The sequence below is a fragment of the Sorghum bicolor genome, chromosome 5 (assembly GCF_000003195.3).
Source record: "Sorghum bicolor cultivar BTx623 chromosome 5, Sorghum_bicolor_NCBIv3, whole genome shotgun sequence".
Lineage (NCBI taxonomy): Eukaryota > Viridiplantae > Streptophyta > Magnoliopsida > Poales > Poaceae > Sorghum > Sorghum bicolor.
Window position 1 is genome coordinate 34094695 of NC_012874.2, and position 20469 is coordinate 34115163.

At 43.0% G+C, this 20469-nt stretch overlaps 2 protein-coding genes and 1 long non-coding RNA gene across 5 annotated transcripts; all 3 read right to left on the reverse strand.

The window, feature by feature from the left end:
• LOC110435281 lies at window positions 2287-3284 on the reverse strand. Its single transcript, XR_002452914.1, has 3 exons — window positions 3184-3284; window positions 2986-3111; window positions 2287-2890 (listed from the first exon to the last, which is right to left on the reverse strand). It is a non-coding gene; the product is annotated as an uncharacterized LOC110435281 (long non-coding RNA).
• Window positions 3370-4568, reverse strand: LOC110435922 (fibrous sheath CABYR-binding protein-like). The gene is made up of 3 exons (XM_021462030.1): window positions 4117-4568; window positions 3442-4026; window positions 3370-3379 (listed from the first exon to the last, which is right to left on the reverse strand). The coding sequence occupies exons 1-3, from the start codon at window positions 4491-4493 to the stop codon at window positions 3370-3372; spliced, it is 972 nt and encodes a 323-aa protein (XP_021317705.1). The 5' UTR covers window positions 4494-4568.
• Window positions 10394-12994, reverse strand: LOC8155679 (receptor-like protein 2). 3 transcript variants are annotated; one of them, XM_021460885.1, is made up of 2 exons: window positions 12463-12553; window positions 10394-12298 (listed from the first exon to the last, which is right to left on the reverse strand). In XM_021460885.1, the coding sequence occupies exon 2, from the start codon at window positions 12028-12030 to the stop codon at window positions 10747-10749; it is 1284 nt and encodes a 427-aa protein (XP_021316560.1). In that variant the 5' UTR covers window positions 12031-12298; window positions 12463-12553; the 3' UTR covers window positions 10394-10746. The 3 variants fall into 3 exon arrangements, with proteins under 3 accessions (XP_021316560.1, XP_002489144.2, XP_021316561.1); XM_021460886.1 differs by having other exon boundaries at window positions 12209-12298; window positions 12463-12994; XM_002489099.2 differs by having other exon boundaries at window positions 10394-12991.

Here is a 20469-nt window from a genome sequence, read left to right on the forward strand (position 1 = left end):
ATAAATCAACCTAGTTTGAATATTTCACATTTTTAGAAGCAAACATCATATTTTTAGCATAATTAAAACATATGAAATAAAGCACATAAAATCATGTTTTGGGGATGAATGACATGCTCATGATGCTATGCTTGATGAGAATGCTTATGCATTGCTTTGATAAGGCTAAGTGAAGCTTAACACCTAGGGTGTTACAATGCCCATTTTCTTTAAATTTCCAGAGTCGCACTACCGTCAAATCTCAGGCCCTGGTCGACTTCCTTGCAGAATGGACGGATCTAAACGAATCCCCCTCCAAGATGTCTCCGACCACTGGTCAATGTTCTTCGACGGATCCTTGAACATCAATGGAGCTGGTGCCGGAATACTTTTCGTCTCACCAAACAAGGACAAACTCCGTTACGTCCTTAGGATCCTCTTTCCAGCATCCAACAACGTCGCCGAATACGAAGCATGTTTGCATGGCATCCGATTGGCTATCGAACTGGGAGTCAAACGCCTTTACGTCCATGGTGATTCTGCCCTAGTCATCAATCAGCTAAACAAGGAGTGGGACACGACTCACGAGAAGATTTACATCTACTGCAAAGAAATCCGGAAGTGGGAATCCAATTTTTACGGCATAGAATACATCCACGTGGTCCGGGACAAGAATCAAGCAGCAGATGCGTTGTCAAAGATAGGATCATCCCGGGCCCAGATTCCGCAAGGCGTTTTCGTCCAGGACATTCACACGCCAAGCGTCGGCATAGACCTAGTCGACAAGCCACTCCACGAAGCAATGCTCATCAACAATACCACTCAGACAACCAGCAGCAACGACTGGCGCACTCCTTTCATCAAGTATCTCTCGGACGGTTTAGGGTTTCAAGATAAAACAGAGAACGAGCGCCTTATCCGGCGATCTAGAAATTACATACTGGTCGATGGCAAACTTATGCGTAAGAATACAAGTTCAGAAGTCTGTCAAGCTTCTGGATGACATACACGCTGGGTCCTGTGGCAACCACGCCGCTTCCAGAACACTGGTCGGGAAGGCTTTTCGGGCTGGTTTTTACTGGCCAACCGCAGTCGCTAACGCTGAGAAACTGGTCCGACATTGTGAAGGATGCCAGTTCTTCGCCAAGCGGACCCACGTACCTACTCATGAGATCCAGACGATTCTGTCGTCCTGGCCTTTCGCCTGTTGGGGTCTTGACATGATCGGGCCATTCAAACCGGCTCCCGGCAACTTCCAATTCGTGTTCGTGCTAATCGACAAGTTCTCGAAGTGGATCGAGTACATGCCACTGGTCAAAGCAACTTCCGAGAAGGCTGTGGAGTTCCTCAATCAAATCATATATAGATTCAGGGTTCCCAACAGCATAATCACTTACCTGGGCACTCAGTTCACCGGCACTACATTCTTGGACTTCTGCGATGACAGAGGCATAGTCATAAAGTACGTGTCGGTAGCCCATCCACGGGCCAACGGTCAAGTCGAGCGAGCGAATGGAATGATCATTGATGCTCTAAAGAAAAGGCTGTATACGGAAAATGTCAGGGCACCAGGACGATGGATGAAAGAGTTACCAGCTATGGTCTGGGGTCTCCGAACACAGCCTAGTCGCAACACGGGTGTGTCGCCCTACTTCATGGTTTACGGTGCCGAGGCGGTGCTCCCTTCGGACGTGGTCTTTGGATCTCCAAGAGTCGAACATTTTGACCAGCCTTCAACCGACCTCACCAGAGAGCTCGAAATATACTGCACAGAAGAAAAGCGCCTAAATTCGTGCCTTCGAACAGCGAAGTATCTCGAAGCTATTAGGCGGTATCACAATAGGAACATCAAAGATCGCTCCTTCGTGGTCAGTGATCTGGTACTCAAATGGAAAACAAGCCGGGAGGGAATGCACAAGTTATCTACACCTTGGGAAGGACCCTTTGTGGTCGCCGAAGTTACACGCCCTACATCTTACGGACTGGCGTACCCAGATGGAACACGCTTGCCCAACTCCTGGCACATAGACAAACTGCACCGTTTCTATCCCTAAGTTCGAGTATATTCATTTGTAAATCTTTTGTGATGAATAGTAATAAAATTTGTCTTTCTTGCTATATACTTTTTCATATGCAGAATATTCGACAAGCGCCACAATTACTTTCTAGGACAAGGTCCTCAAGGGCGATCAAAATGACTCAGTGATATATCACTCAAACAAATTTACAGCGCTCAAAACCATGGTTATGATAAATCAAGCTTTATTACAAACTTTATACACAAAGTTTACAATAAACACCCTTCTGGTCGGTCTCTAGTCTACTCCTATAGACTACTTTACAGACCTACTGTTCGGACTGATCACCCGCACGGCTCTCCTGTCCCGCCGAAGGGGTCGGGGCCACCGGCGTCTGGCTGGTCGAGGCCGCAGGCGTCGACCGCCCATCTCCTGCAATGGAAGCCCCTGACAACTCCCTGGCTGACCTATCTGATCTGGGCTGGTTGAGGGGACTTGATGTCCCACAGAGATTTATGTCGCCGATCACTATCGACGACAGATCGAGCATGCCGACACGAAGGTCATCTGCCTCCTGCGGACCAACCTCCTTGGGATATCCCCTCTCCAGCCGGGACAAGTCGATCATGGGGTAGTGGGCACGTACCATGCTGAGGACGTGTGCTCCGGCGAACTCCCCGGCGTCCTTGATGAACTGCTGAAGCCAACCCATGCCTGTTGCGCCTTTTCGACCGGGGTCAGTCTCGGTGCGCGGGGCTGGTCCTCAGGGAGCTCGGAGCTGATCAAGTCGAGCACCGGGGCTACTCCTTTCCAGATTTTGATACAGTTGGTCTTCCAGGAGTCCCGATCCTTGACCAGCTCGTCGAGGTGCTTCTTAGTGTTGACTTTAAGCACTATGACAGAATTTTCAAAGAAAACCAAGCAAGAAGTTAGTACAAACATGAGAAAAGGAACACTGCGTAGTTGAAAAGGGCGAAACGGCTCTTACCAGCCAACTCCCGACTCTTGTTCTTCAGCTCCTCGCCAGCCTGGCGCTCGGCCTCCAGCGCACCGGTATGCTCCTGGTCGAGCCGCTCCCTTTCCTCTCGGAGGCGCCCAATCTCCTCCTCCAGATCTACAGCAATAATTGCTGGTCATCAAAACCGACCACACAGTTAACTACAGCTGCTCAGAACATATGACTTACCTTTCTTCTCCCGATCCTTGTCGGCTAGTCGCCGATTTAGATCGAGCAGGCGCTCTTCCTGAGCTGCCTTCTCGGCCGCCTTCTCGGCCTCCGACCGAAGGCGGTCCACCTCCGCGGTTAGGGCCTTGTTCTCGGCAACTATGCCCTCAATTTGGTCGAAGCACCTTTCTCGGTACTTCGCCGTCTTCATTGCGCCCTGCAAGAATTATACATATCGTGAAGTAAACAAACAACAATATATACACATTTTGGGAAAACACAAGACTAGTTACCTTGACTTCATCGATGAGCCGCTTGGCAGCGCGCTCTACCCTTGCCACCTCCTCGGTCTCGGCGAGCTCTTCGTGACCAATGAAGTGGTCCCCATGTTGGCGCCACACGAAAACGTGTTGGCGACCATCATGGGGGCGCCCCTGGATCTCCTCCACTTCATCGTCAGAGGCTGCCTGGGCTTTCTCGCCCTCCGCGCTATCCCTAGCCGTGGTAACGGGTATCAACGGACCCTTACCCCGGCTAGGGGAGCCTTTCGGTGAAGAAGCCTCTGCCGGGGGTGGAGTTGGGGTCCTCATTTCTTCAGCTGGCGGGGTAGTCGGGGCTTTGTCTCCCTCCTCCGCGACACTAATCGGGGGAGGTGTCCTTGCAGCCTCATCGTTCCTTGTCGGGGTACTCGCCCCGGTCCTCGCTGGAGTCGGATCTTCCTCGACAGTCTCCGCCACGGTCACAACCGCGGGCTGTTCCTTGGCTTGCTCCTGGGTGGTCTGCTCGGCGGGATTTTCAACGGCAGCCGCCAGCTCGGTTGTTCTCTGGCCGGCCATGTTGCCCGGGTCAACATCCGATGCCGCACTAGCAAAAGAAGACATCATGATGGCATCAAAATTCGCATAAAAACAAAACAAGTAGGAGGAAGTGCAGAAGACAAGTCGTAGAACTCACAGGTCGAAGCGCCTGTGCGTCGCTGCGAAGAACCTCCTCCTGGTCCTCCCAGTCGCCGCTACTGCCTCTGCCCCTCCATGTCGTGTCGGCTCGGTGTGCGGGGCAGGAGGATCACTGGTCACCCGACCAGCGTCGATCGGCACGACGTTAGGCCGACTGCACGGTCTTCGGACCAAAGACGGAGCAACCTCGCCCTCTTCGTCCTCGTCGTCGGCGATCCTCACAAGTCGACGACGTTTCGGAGCCTGGCTGGTCTCCGCCGGCAATGCTTCCATTCGGGATGGCTCCACAGCCATCGGCCTCTTCCCCGCCACCCTGGCTTCAGTGGTCGGCGCAGGGCAGTTCTGCTCTTCTTCACTGCTGGGTATTGAGGACATCGAGCAGCATCGCCCTCCGATGGGTCCATCCCTGCAGGATGGTCCATACCAGGTGCCAGCGATACGTACACCGAGCACCGGTCAATGTCTCCTATCTGCAATAGAACAAACGACAAGTCATCAACCAAGAGACTATAGTATTCACATAGCAATACAAATCAATAAAGGTACTCGTTTACCTTAGGAGCTGGTCGTCCCAACTTGAAGGCGTGCATCCGGTCATCACTCCGAACGAAATTATCATCAGACAAGTTGAATAACTCATTCATCAGCTGCTAGACCTCCGCCTTCTCCAGACCATCCGGGCACATCCTAGTCAGGTCTTGGCTCCCCGCGTACTCATACACCGAGTGCACCCTCCTCTGGCAAGGCATCACTCGTCGCACAAGGAAGTTTCTGACCACTCCTGGCCCGTCTAAGTGGGACAAGTCGATCAGGCTCATCAGCTCTGCCACTTGACCGGTGTACTCTGGACGGTCTGTCTAACTGACCCTCTTCTCGAGGATGTAGCCCACGTCGCAGAACGTGGTGCTGCCCGGCTCTTCCCTGATGTAGAACCACTTCTTGTACCATTCGGTGAGGGAAGTGTTCCATGGGCAGCTGAGGTACCGGTTCTTCATCCCATCACGTAGATTGAGGTATACTCCACCTGCAATCTTGGAGCCTCCAACTGCTCCTTTCTTCGACAAACAGAACAGATAGTGGAAGAGATCGAAGTGCGGCTCTATTCCAACATAGGCTTCGCACAAGTGAATGAAGGTAGAGATGAGGAGAATAGAGTTCGGGTGCAGATTGCAAATCCTGATCTCATAGTAGAGAAGACCCTGGAGAAAAGGATGGACGGGAACCCCAAATCCCCTTTTGAAGAAATCCTCAAAAACAACAATCACACCGGCGCGGGGGTCGGGGTAGCTCTCCCCCTCTGGCGCCCTCCAGCCGCCGAGCTCTTGGTTGTGTAGCAGTCCCATTCCGACGAGGTAGTTGAGGGACCTCGTGCTGCTCTGAGACTTTTTCCACTCGTTGGCCATCAACTCGGCCCTTTTCTTCGAGTCGCTCTTCGCCATTGACGCCGCAAGGAGTACTTTGAACTAGATGTTGAAGATGGCAGTGGAAGGAGGCAGCAATGGCAAGGTCAGGAGGTTTGTAAGCAAAAGTTGGGTAAACAGTATGGAGGCCGCATCGAGCTTTTTATAATAGTGGCTCCACCTCTACCACTTCCCGCATTATGGGGAAGTGGGCAGATCTTACGGCGGCCGCGGCGTTTCGGTTTTCAATGATTATCACAATTAATTTGACCGGATTAATGGTTTCCTTTCTTGGACCGCGCAAAGAGCGGCTGTACGGTTACTAGGAACACCTTTTTATACAAAAGCCTGACAATACGGCAAGATGCCCTGTCACATCTTACATTAATATGGCGATACAATTCTTTCAAAAGATAAGAAGGATCTTTGGTCAGCCAGATATGATGTACATGGGGACTGTACCGACCACCGAGCTCTATATGCTCGGAGACTGGTCGACCAGTTCGCCCATATTGAGGACTGTACTGACCACCGAGCTCTATATGCTCGGGGACTGGTCGATCAGTTCACCTATACTGGGGACTGTACCGACCACTGAGCGCTATATGCTCGGTGACTGGTCGGCTAGTCTACCTGTTTTGAATTTAAGAATTTACTGACCACCGGGCATTAGATGCTCGAGGACTGGTTGATCAGGTTGCTTTGTTATAGACGACCACGATATGGTCGGGGATTGGTAAATTCAATCGTAAAACTTTAGCTCAGTAATTTTAATTTTTCAGACCTTGCTACAAGGTTCATAGTTCGCCTTCCAGGAAGCTCGGGGACTACATCGGTAAGATGCATCTAGCGATGCATTTCAGTGTCAGCTTTTCTATGAGGTTTTTTCTTTTTAGACCCTGGCACCACGTGCCTACGTCACATACTACCAGGCTCGGGGACTAAGTGGGCACACTTCACCTTGCGGTGAATTTGCTTGTTTTATGGCATACTTTGCTATAAAGAAAAGTAAAGTGGGCACACTTCATCGGAAAAGAAATATTTTTTCTCAAGAGCACCATGCATTCTTCGAACAACCGGCTTCTTTGATGATGATGTTGATTAACTGTCTTTAGAGTTGGTCAAAATACTGTTGCAGCTGTTTGGGCGACTTTCATACTAATCGAAGATGTCAAGCCTCACTGGTCAAAGAAGCTCAAGACGGCGTGTTACATAATAATACATGGTGCTCGGGGACTAGGTGTGGGGGTATAAACCCCTATACCCTTACGGCTAGACTTGGGCCAGGAGACTTGGCCCATCACGAGGCAAATTCGGGACTTGATCCAACTGCTTGGAGTTTCGCGCAAGGAAACAAGACGTGGAGATCAAGTAGGATTCTAGTCGGTTAGGATAGGAATTGATATCGTACTATATATGGCAATTGTAACCGACTAGGATTAGTTTCCAGATCTGTAACCCTACCCCCTGGACTATATAAGGAGAGGCAAGGGACCCCCCTAGGTCATCTCATCTCAACTCAACACAATCCACAGCAATACAATCAGACGCAGGACGTAGGTATTACGCCCACACGGCGGCCGAACCTGGATAAAAACTTTGTCCGTGTCTTGCGTCACCATCGAGTTCGTAGCTTGCGCACCGTCTACCGATAAACTACTACCGTGGGCATACCCCAAGGTAGACTGCCAACCAGCTTTCGTCGATAGTATTCAAACATGATGTTTGTGCATGGCTAAAACTAAGATGAGCAATTGTATCCTAAGGCCTTCCATAGTGTGGAAGTGATGCCCATAAAAATCTTGACCCCACCTGCAAAAAACTGACATCACTCAAGGATGCTGCACTGTGCATTTCGTTTCTTGGAGCCCCCCCTTTTTTTACTGCATGAATACACATTTGCTGATTAGGACGCAAATAACTTTACTTTCAGAAGGAAGGCAAGGATCCTCATGAGGATTGATGCAGCATGTGGTGGGCTGAATGTGATATTGCAGACTTAGCTGATTCTCCTGTGCTAGGTCAGAGCACCTACCTGGAAGATGTGAATGTGTGCATCACTTCTTCGCTGGAGCTTGATGGCCTGTCGAGAGCACCAAAGCTACTTATTGGAGTTGGGGCGATTGTGAATCCCCCTCAACTTCTTGCAACACTACCGCTTGCCTTGACGATGCCACGTCATCGGTTCGTTGCTCGTTCTGATGAAGAGTCGAACCCGAAGAGGATGATATTCATTACTTTACAGCCAACACTCGATATCTTTCCTGATGATAATGGAGTACCACACCCATACGTTTCCACAGCTGCACAAGAACTTTTAAAGCATCCTTCCAAAGACATGGTGGAATAATGGCGTTGACCTCTGTACCGGTGTTCCATTGAGCCCAAAATTTCTATTATGGGCTCAAGCCATGTTTATATCTGAGTACGAGAGAAATCGCCTTGACCAAGCAGGCATCATGAAAGGCGTATTGGCTTCCATATACCGGGTCAACTTGTCCTGGCCGTTGATCTAGGCTTTAATTTCTTTCTGGAATTCTGATGGCCATACTATTGTTACTGCACAAGGTGAGAGACTGTAATATGCTGGGCTTGTGAACTTGGATGATGGACAATGAACTCTCAGAGCTGGGTTGCATTCTTTTTCCCTGTCTAGGGTTTCTCACAAGAGTGAGTTTTACCTAGACAAGTTTTTAACGAGGCAACCATTGCACTAAAGCTCTTAATGAACTCTTATTTTGTTATATCTTGTTGTTTGTGTTTGTGAATTGCTTCTTACACCTATAGTACCCGTGCTAGCACTAACACTAGTCTTCAAGAGCATCACATTCACCAATACAAATAGGAACATCTGCCCTAGCAAGCAATCTAACAAGTTCAGTACGAGCACAAAGAGGACAATACTCCTAATTACGCAAACTACCATCAGATTAAAATAAATCTGAGACTGAGCATACCAGTTTTCTCTTGCCTCCTTAGACATTTGTCCCTACAGTAGGTGAGGTGGCTAGTTCCACCGCTAGAGAGAGCAGAGTACTGCTTAGAGAAATGGATGCACTTAGCAGCATACCTTACCTTCTTTCCTTTGATGGTTTTGAAGAGCTTGAAATCAAGCCAAATAGCAGAGGAAGAGGGACGAGAGCGTTTGGCGATGTTCTCATCTTCCTCACCTTCTTGCTTGTTTCCTGCCCCACCTTCTTGACCATCGTCATCGCCGACGTCAATGGGAGCATTAGCGCGATGGCCGAACAGCTCCGTGGCGTCCTCATGCAGGTCGTCCTCGTTGTCATCTCCGGCCAACGCACACAACCATCTCTCTTCGTTGTCGTCGACCTCAACCGTGTCCTCTTCGTATCCTGGCATCATCACGACACGACGTCCTGGTTCCTCCACGGCTACACAAGAACAGAGGAAGAATAGAGGAAGAACAAGTTAGTACGGAGGAGGAGGAAGAACGAGTTAGTACAGATCTAGGGTTAGGGAAGCAAGTTAGGGTTAGGGTTTGCTTACCTTTCCAGCCGGAGCACCAGAATCGCTGGTGATGTCGACAACCCTGGTTCCTTAACTGAGTCGAATCCGGAGCACCAGAGAAGGCGGCATGTTCTAGTGAGGTCGACGTTGCGAGATCAAGAAGTGAGGTGTACTACGCAGTGCCGTCTGCCAGTGCTGGCCACGACGCTAGGTGGACCAGGCCGTGCTTCTCCGTGCTCGGGCCGGTCATCATGTTCGGGCCAAATGGGAAACTATACACAGAGAGTCCCCTCGTGCATACTATATTGTTTTTTGTTTCTTTATACTTGACGGTGTATTTATTTTTGTTTCCTTATATACTTGGCGTCTATGTTTTCTAGCCAACATGGATTCTGGATGAGCAGGGCGATATCTGACAATGACAATAATAATTTTTTAAGTGTAGAGAGGAGAGAGTAGAGATAGAGATAGAGACAAGGAAGAAATAAGTTGGTATGTACTCCCTCCGTCCTGTAATATAGTGCATTCTAGAAATTTTAAAATAAATTAAGAGAGAACATAAAAGATTTATGTATCTTCATTTTATTTCCTAATCAGACGCTATCATCAACTTGATTAAGAGTGACTGGTTGATAAATGGAAAGTATTTAATGTAAAATTGGGTTTTGTCCTCTAAAATGCATTATATTTGAGGACAGATTTTGAATGCTAGAATAAACTGTATTACAGGACGGAGGGATTATGCAACTAAAGTCAATTTACCTTGGCACCTCCATTACATATAATAAAGTGTATACTTTATACTAGATCACTTAAATATAGATAGTTTATGCTAATTAAAAAAAAGATTTCTACCTCCAATAGATCAAGTATGTATATTAAAAAAACGTTTTTATTAACGAAAGGGCATGTTAGCTAGTGGTTATAAGAGCTTCAGGAGCATATGAGGTTTTAGGCATTTTGCTTTTAGTGGTAAACAATGTTTTTGTTGGTAACTTTGTCAATCTTGTCTTGAAGATTTGCTAGTCTAGTCTTCAAAAGTGGTCGACAACATGACGTCAATGGTGACTTCATCAAGCTCATCTCGAGAATTTACTAGCCCCTTCTTTAAAGGTGCTCATAGAGGTAGGATTTACGTGTGTGCCTTCACATACATAGGTAAGTGTGCATGCATTGCTTTCAGTGGTAGGCCTTGTTTTGCCCACGTCTTTGAGTCTACAAGTGTGTCTTCATAAGGGTGAGTGTGTGTACGTTATGAGCATCCGTGTTGTGCTGCGTAATATAAAAAAAATCTTTATATTTAAAACTTTTCTTACTTATCCTATTTTAAATTAGAAAATAATAAATCTATGTTTGATCAATTACTTTGTAGAAAGTAATATATGTTTCTAACCATATCCAATCTAATAAATGAATCGACTCACAATCATTTGAAAGTATGATAGCAAAGCCTGTTACATAATTTGTGAAAAATCACGCAAAGTTACACATAACCCTGAGACGGGTCTGGGAGTAAACATACCCAGTTCATTGTTTGATTACAAATTCTTCTATTCCTCCATCGATCAGTCCGGGCATTCCTTCGTTTCCTTTTACAAACTCTGACCATGACAACTCGATCAGGTTGACCTTGCTGCTGCTGATGCATGACATGCTTGGAGACTCTGATGGCAATCGGGACGAACACAGTATTTGTTGCATACTTCAGTACTGTCAGTTTCATATCCATAAGCCAGAGGACACGTTATTATAGCCCATTACAGCTGAACCAGATTGGGCCAACATCTGGACAAAACCATCTGGTCATATAGAACACCTACTCCAAAGAATATACCAAAGGCAATCACAAAGATGACCTTGTCAATGTACTGTTCTGTGGAGGCAACGGGATGTGCAGCTGCATCTGTTGAACTACAATGGGGCACACAAAGGTGCACCAGGGTAGGGCTGCACAGCTTTGGGTTTCCAACAAAGCTACTATCTGGAAACGTGCTGAACTGACCTCCTGTTGGAATAGGCCCTTCCATATCATTGTTAGAAATGTTAAATTTGGAAAGGAAGTGAAGTGTCTCCAACGTGGAAGGGATCGCGTCGGTCAGATTGTTGTATGACAAGTCTAGCACCTGTAGATTCACAAGGTTGCCAATTGATTCTGGAATCTCCCCATGTAAGTTGTTAAAGCTCAGGTTGAGTACAAGCAGTCCTTTTAAATCACCAAGCTCCGGGGGGATTACACCAGTAAGTTTATTGTAGCCTAGATTGATTGTTCTTGGGAAACCATTGGTCGTACGGTATTGGTGAAATGGAGCCAGATAAAGAGGAAATGGAAATACAGATGTGTCTAGGAAATTTTGGTCTGTTTTGGCTTGTTTAAGCATTGGCATCTCCATCAGTGCTACTGGTATATCACCCGTAAGACTGTTATTCGACATGTCTATATAGAAAAGGAAGTTTAAGGTATTAATCCATGCCGGGATTGATCCACTGAGTTGATTGTTGTTTAAAAGCAGTGCTTTCAACAATTTAAGCTTGGACAGCCAGTTTGGTAAATATCCATACAGTGAACAGTCACTTATGGAAAGTCCCTTGAGATTCTTAAATCCATAAAATGCATCATAGTCTGGCATGGTCTCATGCTTGAAGTTTCCCCCCATTATTAAGAGAGAGAGAGTCGTAGAGGGACTGAGGATCTGAAGTGTATTTGTGATGTTTGTAAAATTGTTATGAGAGACACCTAGGAATCTTAGGGACTTGAGATTGTTTATTCTTGATGAAAGTTCACCGTGGAGTTCGTTGTAAGATATCCGCAAATCAATGAGGTTGCTGCAAGAGTAGATGCTTTCTGGAACTGTGCCACTGAACTTGTTTGATCTAAAATCTAGAAATTTTAGGTTGGGTAGGGTGGAGAAGTTGACATTTTTGAGTTTTCCGTGGAAGTTATTTTCCTTCAGGATGAAGGTTGTGAGATTTGAGCAATTACTCAGAGATGACGGAAGCTCTCCAGACATGTTGTTATAGTCTAAATGAAGCTCCTCCAGCATCTTGAGCTGCCCAATAGAATCTGGGATTTCGCCATTTAGCCAATTCCCAGCAAGGTCAAGGATAACTAATTTGCTGAGTTTTACTACACGCTCAGGATCAAGTTTGCCTTGCAAATGGTTATTAGGCAATGAGAGGTGCTCTAATGAGGTGACATTGAAAAGCTCACGGGGGAGTGTCCCACTGAATTGGTTTTGTCCAGCCTTAAGCACTCTCAGCACAGGGCAGTTGCCAAGCTCTGGCGGTATGCCACCGTGAAACTGGTTGTAACTGAGATCAAGCACAACAAAGAACGGCTTGTCAACACAAACTGTGCTTGGAAATTTCCCCGTAAAGCTATTGTTACTCATGTTGAGACTGGCCAGATTGTTCATGCCATCTAGTGCGTCAGATGGAAAATATCCAGTGAAAAAGTTGCTTGAGATGTTGATTACCTTCATTGCCAGTTCATGGGTGGATGGCAGCTTGTGGAACTCTCCATTGAGCTTGTTGAAGCTAACATCGAGGATGACGATGCAGCTGGACCACAGCAGCTCCGGTGGGAGTTCACCGGAGAGTAAGTTGCCGGACAGATTGAGCCTCAACAAGCCGGTGAGATTGCCAAGTGAGGGCGATATGTGCCCCTCAAGGCCCATAGAAGCCAGAGAGATATCCATGACAGACCCATCCTCATTGCAAGTAACGCCCTCCCACAAACAGCAATTTGTGTCATTTTTCCATGATGTGTCGGGGGCAGAGGCCTGAGAGAGACCATCGAGGAACCCAAGGAGGGAGGTCTTCTCCTCTTCTTTGCAAGAGCTGACGGGAGAGGCCAAGTAGAGCAACAGAACAAAAGCAACAGCAAGTAAAGATACTTGTAATGTTTTTGGTTTTCTGTTGCTCGAGGAATGGAGTTGCTGTGTGGTCTTTTCCATTGTACAACGTAGGACTTCCTGCGGTGGCCTTTTGCATTGCACAACATATATAGGACTTCCAGCAACTGAATATTTAAAAACAGGCGATGATGTTCATCTGATTTTTCTTTTACTTTTTTTTTTCCTTTTATATCAGTTGCCTGCAGGTTTTCTGGAATTGCAAATTGTGATATCCAGATGGACGAGTTTTGTTAAGTTGTGCCTCTCGTATACGATACTTTTGTGGTTTCTTAGTCTTTATTATTCTCTGATGTTTACATTTTTTTAGATAAAGGACTCAATAAAGTAGCATGTCTTTTGGTGACAGCGGACCCCTACAGATTTGACAGGGGTTCGATGAAGCCTAACCTACAAGTAACTCCAAGAGTCTCTTTATATTCTTTCTAATTAATAAGAATAAAGATTTTGATAAAAATACGCTTCAATATTTTTATTTAATTTGATCTTTAAATATAGCTGTCCTCTCTTTTGGATTTCTCGCTAGTTAATGTTGGAAAGCAGGATCGGCTCTCTAGAGTGCACACACTATATAAAAGTTGTTGGAGTGTGAAGAGATATAGAGATCAGTTTTTCTTTAAATGACTTTCCAAATAAATAATGATTTAAAAAATTTTGAGTAGGAGCCTTCAAATTAGGACTCCTACTTTTGGTAAATCAATAGCAGCATGGACTTGGATATATAAGTGATATTGATGAAAGGGGAGCAAGGATAAGTGATTCACGGTTCTAGATTGAGTACATGGCTAATACGGAAAAGTTTGTTCTGTACTTTAGATCTATATTTTTTGTTATTAATTAGAATAACTCATAGTATTAAAGCTAAAAAAATTGTACTAAAACATATCATATTATATGTTCATCGTGTAGATCTTCTCATGTGTAGTCCAACAAAATTAGATTTTTTATTTTATGATTTTTCTATGATTTACTATAAATTTTCAAAGATTCAGCATAAATAAATAAAGGAAAAAGACAAAACCACTGTCATCGTAGCAAAATCACAGTCCAAAACCATTTTGGGGGGCTATTTGACCGGTTTTGGAATGTTCGGGGGTAGAAAATTCTGTATAGTAGTCCACCTTATATAGTTTAGGGGTTATATAGACTTTTTTTTCTCTAGATTTACATTATACCTACATATATAGTAAAATATATTTCTAGTAAAGCTAAATAATTTATGATTTATAACAGAGTACAATCGAAGTGAACATATACTTCACAAATTTTAGCTTTCTCTGTTTCAACGCAGGATAAATAAAATTTGTGGGCAATATTTTACAATCATAGGGTTAGGCCTATCTTTCATTGGCAAGTGCACTCTAGGTGGTTGATAATAATAGTTGGAAAAAGTCTACATAACCTCCCAAACTATCTAGGGTGGAATACTTCATCCTTAAGCAATAAAACTCAAACTATAAAACTAGATATTCTACCCCTGAACTTTCAAAACCGGTCAAATAACCCCCTAGAGTGGTTTTAGAGGTTGGTTTTGTCTTTTTCTTTTTATTTATTTCCGTTGAATCTTTGAAAAAATTATAAAATAAAAAATTCAATTTTGTTGAACTCCTGATGAGTAGATCTACACATTGAATATATAATATGATATACTTTAGTATAAAGTTTTTATTGTAGCTTTAAATCAATGTTTTTCTGTAATTAGTTTGAATAATTCATATATGTAGTTCCTATGGTCCAATTATGGTAAAATTTTTATGTTGGGCTATTATTGTATGCTTGAACTATGGTAAAAATTTCATACTCATTGGATCACGTATAACTTAATTATAGATAAAGCATATATTTAATAAGAATAAAACTAAATAAATCTATAACTAAGTTATACATGATCCAGTGAGTACGAAACTTTTGCCATAGTTCAAGTATACAATAATGAACCCATCATAATAATTTACCACAATCGAACCATAGGAACTACATATACGAATTATTCTTATTAATTATAAAAAAAACATAGGTTTAAAGCTACAACAAAAACTGTGTACTAAAGTATACCATATTATATATTTTTTATTGTGTAGATCTACTCATCTGGAGTCCAATAAAATTGATTTTTTATTTTATTATTTTTCTATGATTTATTATAATTCTTCAAAGATTTAGCAGAAATAAATAAAAGATAAAAAGATAAAACCACCCTCTAAAACTACTCTAGGAGGTTATTTGACCGGATTTGAAAGTTCTGGAGGTAGAATATCCGTATTCCACCCTACATAGTTTGAGGGATTATGTAGACTTTTTTTTTCCAATAATAGCTCCAACAGTGGAGTCACCACGCACCAAGTGAAAGTTGTGCTAAGCACACACCTATCCTGACCTAACCCGATGCAACCTTTAGAAAAGAGAAGATGCCATAGTGATCTATTCAAGGCAACAGTGTGTCGATACACGTCGACTGGTTCACTTCTAACTTTGTATCATCTGTGTGATTCGTGCATATCCATATATATGTGCGTGATAACAATGTGGAACCTTTGAACAAGTGATGTTCCACTACTGCCTACTGGGGAATTTTGTGCCGCAGAAAGATACGTAAGAATGTGGTCAGTCACAGATTGGTTCTCTTTTTATCCTTATATACATATTCCTTGTTCATTAATTGAGAGAGTCCTCATCTTTGCCACCGATTGGCCTTTTTTCTTTTTCGTGAATCTTTGCCAGATTTGGTTCAAAAACTGTGGACCGGACGACACCGTTAAGAGGCGGGGTGTGTGTGTGTGGGTGGGGGAGGGGGGGGGGGGGGGGGGGGAAAAGGATTTAAGTTTTTTTAAAACCCATGAGCCAATTGTTAGATGAAATTTTCGGGCCTGTTTTTTTCCCCAAAAAATTTGGGTTTAGGGACCAAAACACTTTTTTTTGGATTTAAAAAAGTCCCTTTTTTAACAAACCAGGTTCAAAAAATCTGTCTCATAAATTACAGATAAACTGTACAATTAGTTTTTGTTTTCGTCTATATTTAATGCTCCATGTATACGTCTAAAGATTCGATGTGACGAGAAATTTTAAAATTTTTTTAGGAACTAAACCAGGCCTGACTTAAAAGTATAGATAAATTTGGAGCTTGGATACTCCCTCCACTCCTAAAAACTTCAACTCCTAGAATATGTGTCAGTTAAACTACAATTTGATATTATAAATCTTAGCGATTTTTTCTAAAAATTTGGTCAAAGTTTTAAAAGTTTAACTTATGACAACTCTAGAAGTTAAAGCTTTCAGAACAGAGGGAGTATTTAGTTTAGTTTATCAACTTGACAGTTTATATAACAACCAGAGCTACAAAATAACAGATATTTTTTAATAAGATTGGAATTTATTAGAAATTTCGGCACATCCTCCCTAAAAACAATAGGGAGTAATCCTCAATAGACATGCTAGGAAAAAAATACTAGGAATTCTCAAAAAATCGAAATAATCTAGACATCAATTCGATAGACCAAGGAAAATAGCTTAAAGTATAGAATTTGTATTTAAATTGCCTACACATGTCATTATACAACATAATCTAAAGTAACCTTAAATTTGCATAGAATTTCCCACCTGCCATCCTAATAGATAATCTACTTAACCTCTTAAATAAGCATCTGAGTTACCACGTCAACAATTCGTTGAAAAACGCGAAATATCCTCTCCAAACACATATAAATTACCAACATTCCTTATTAAAAAAATTAAATAACCATAAATTACACGCACATATGTTTGTACAATACACACTTCTATTAATATTGATATATTAAAAAATAATGAAAATGAACAAGTAAACATACTTGTTATGCCATATATGTATAATGTTTAGCAATCATGAAAAATAATTAAAAATATATTAATAACCATGATATCTAGTCCCTCTATCCCATTGAAAGTGTCAATATTGGTGTGTGTGCCAGTAGTTTGACTAAATTTATAAAAAAACGTACAATATTTGTATCTCCACATAAATTTATTAAAAACTAGATTCAAATATCTATCTAATGATATTAATTATGTACCTTAAATATTAATATTTTATATAAATTTAGTCAAATATATTTCTCTGGAAGCGAGAACGACACTTTCAATGGGATGGAGGGAGTAATTTATAAAAGTGTTTCTATATAAATTTATACATTTGAACTAAAACATTTAACATATCAATATAGATATAACTATTTTCTATAAAGAAATATTATTACAAGTAATCCTTCATAAGAATCTTCAAACATCTTAACAACAGGGGAGTTTTGTACAAACTAATGGTGGATATAACTATAAGGTCTTAGATATTCCTTTTGAGTAAACACATACTATAAGGCTTAAATATAAATATCAAGGGCTAGCACCTCTATCTTAGATCTTACATCAAGTTCTACCACTAATCTTAAGTGATATGGTACAAGTTATATAATGGTTATGCCATTACTGTAATTAAGGGTGCAGTCTATGACCTAAAGTCCATATTTTTAAAAAATATAAAAGGAGACTTAATAAAAGATACAACAAGCACAAGAGTTTTAGCATCACCTGAGGATAACAAATCTACAGCAATGAATAAGATTAGGAAAAAGAATCTACTTAACACCCCCCAACCTATTACTAGTCGTCTACTTCACTCACTCACCTATAAAACAATATATTCTACCCTTTAAATTATTAAAAACAATTTAAATAACTTCCTAAAGTGGTTTTCGAAGTTGTTTTACTGATATGACATCAAAAGTTTACATAACTCCTTAGCATATCAAGGGTTGATTATATAACTCCCTCAATTATAAAACATGATTATAATGCTTAAAGCATCCAATAATGCTATAATCGCAACCCCGATGGTCTTGTAGGACCATATGGACACTGTATCCCGCCATAGTTGTAACACCCAAAATATGAATTTCAATTAATAGGATTTAATTGGATTTATGTAAGTATTTTTGTGAGCATATAAATCTAGCAAATAAATAATTTTGTGGGAATTAAAATTCATCATAGTTTTAGCAACCTTGGTTGTGCATTCATGCTGTAGCATCTTTATTTTTGTGCTGCTGACATTTGTTGGAACTTAATTGCTCTCAAAATTCTATTTAAAAAGGCTTTGGAAATTAAGTAGAAAAAGAAAGAAGGAAAAAAAAGAAAAAAAAGAAGAAAACCAGCCGATCCCGGCTTGGTGGCCTGCTGGCCGAGAGGCCCAGCCAAACCCCAGCCAGCCCAGCTAACCCCGCAGCCCAACAGCTCCGTGGCCCGCGTCCTCTCCTTTCTCCTTTCTCTCTGCGACTGACGGCCGGGGGCCGCATGTCGGCGACCGCCTCCTTCTTCCTCCTCGAGTCCGAACGGGACACGACACCGCCGGCCGAATCCAATCCCGGGAAAGCCGGGGTTTCTTGCCAAATCGATTACCCGAGACCCTATAAAGTCCCTACGACCCCGCCGCGACCCCGTTGCTGTTCTTTTTGCGCCAGAAACCCTAGCCGCCTTGAGCTCGGTCTCGCCGAGGGAGATATCCGCCGCCGTGCGCAGCCGCTCCTCTCTGAGCCATCTCCAACCGCAAGAACGCCTTGGGTGAGCTCGCCTTCTCCTCCTCCGCACGCCCATGGTCTCGCTTCTCGATTTGGTGCACGGAATGGAGAAAACCGCTGTCGCCGGCGAAATACACGGCGGCGACCATGGTGCCACCGCACCGGCGCCTGCGTCCAGCCGGCCGCCGGCCAGGGCTGAGCCCCGAGCGCTCCTAGCCGTCCGATCGATCATCTTCGGCCGAGATTAGAACTTACCTCTTCGCTGCGTTTTTGCTTTAAGAGTCCCTGAAGTATTTAGTTTTTGCTCCGCGGTCCCTGGTGCCTCAAGTAGCTTTACGTTTTCGTATTCTAGTCTCTAAAATGCGCTTTACTATTATAATTATAGAATTGCCACTGAACTTAAATTGCTTATAAAATATTCATTTTAACTCCGTTTTTGTCCATCCAAATTTCATTAGATTCGTATTTATGAGCTCTACATGTTAGAAGTATTTATTCTCTGTTTTGGAACTTTTTAATTCTGCAGTAGCATTTAATTAATTATTTCTCTATAGGAAATCTTGGAAAATTCATATCTTCTACGTTTTAATACCGATTTTCGTGAACTTTACGTTTGTGTGATCGTAGCACTGCGTAGAATATTTTCATAAGCTTTTATCTTTGATTTCTCACTGTTGGTGTAATATTCTAATTATAGCTTGTTTGCTTTGTGTATGATCGTCTACATTGGATTGCGTGTTGTTGATTGATGTTTGAGAATAGACGGTGAGCCGTACGTTGGTGATCAAGACCAAGCTTTCGAAGACTAGCAGGCTCAGGAGAGCTTTGATCAAGGCAAGTATAACTTGGGATCATCCTTGTTACCCATTCACTTATAACTACACATATATATCATATGCATGCTATCACCTTGTCGACCTTAGCAAAATCATAGATGATTGTTACCTGGATTCCTTGCTACCTACTTGATATGCATTTGGTGTAGATGTGCTAGTGCTTGATATAATCCATGATCTTGTAAGATGATTAATAGCTATGCAATGAACGTTAAAAGATGACAAATAACTATATGAGATCTTGTCTGTAAGTGATCACCGGGACAACAGTGCAACCATGAAGGCTATAATGGCTCTGGCTTTAGCTCAGTATGAAGACCTTTTCTAGCTTGTTAGAGGTTACCCGAAAGGGCGGAGGGGCTGAACCGACACGGGTATAGTGCGAGCCCCTGTCCCTATGTGTATAGGCTGCGCGTCATTGTGCCATTCGGAAGGGGGTATCTATATCTGCTCGCAAAGAAAACCTTGCGGCCCTAACATGTTAGACGAACTTTTAAAAGGCTTCGTAGTGATCCCTGCCGACCTCCCTAGGAAGGGGGTTAAGAGATTAGCTACCTCGGGCGAAAGGGTAAATCATGACTCGTGGGTAAAGATGTACAACCTCTGCAGGGTGTTAAAACTAGTATACTAGCCGTGCTCACGGTTATGAGCGGCCTTGGGGGTTCTTGTTGCGATGACGATGAGCTTGTTAAGTTGTTATGTTCATTTGATTATCGTTTATGCTATGGATTAATTATGCTTACACTTGATCATGTGGTTAATGGATTATTTATGCTACCTTGACATTTGCTATTTACTTACGAATATGCTATCCACTATTAAAAGCTAAATGCAGTCAAACCAGTGTCAGCTTTTTGAGCCTCATGAACCCCTGGTTATACTTGTTGAGTACGATATGTGCTCACTCTTGCAATTTCCCAACACCCCATGTTATGACAATGATGATGCTTGGAATGAGGACTACCATTATGAGTACTAGGTTTGGAGTCAACCAGTCAACAGTGTCCCTGTGTGGAGCTTCCGTCGAGAGTGTTGTTTACTTTATGCTATCATCTTTGTATGAGACTATATGATTTATTATTGTTCCGCTATGTAATAAACACTACAATGGTACATTTGAGATTTGTCTACTTATGTGTGTGACTTTTTCTGGGGCACATATGAGTCTTTTATGCATCCTATTTTGT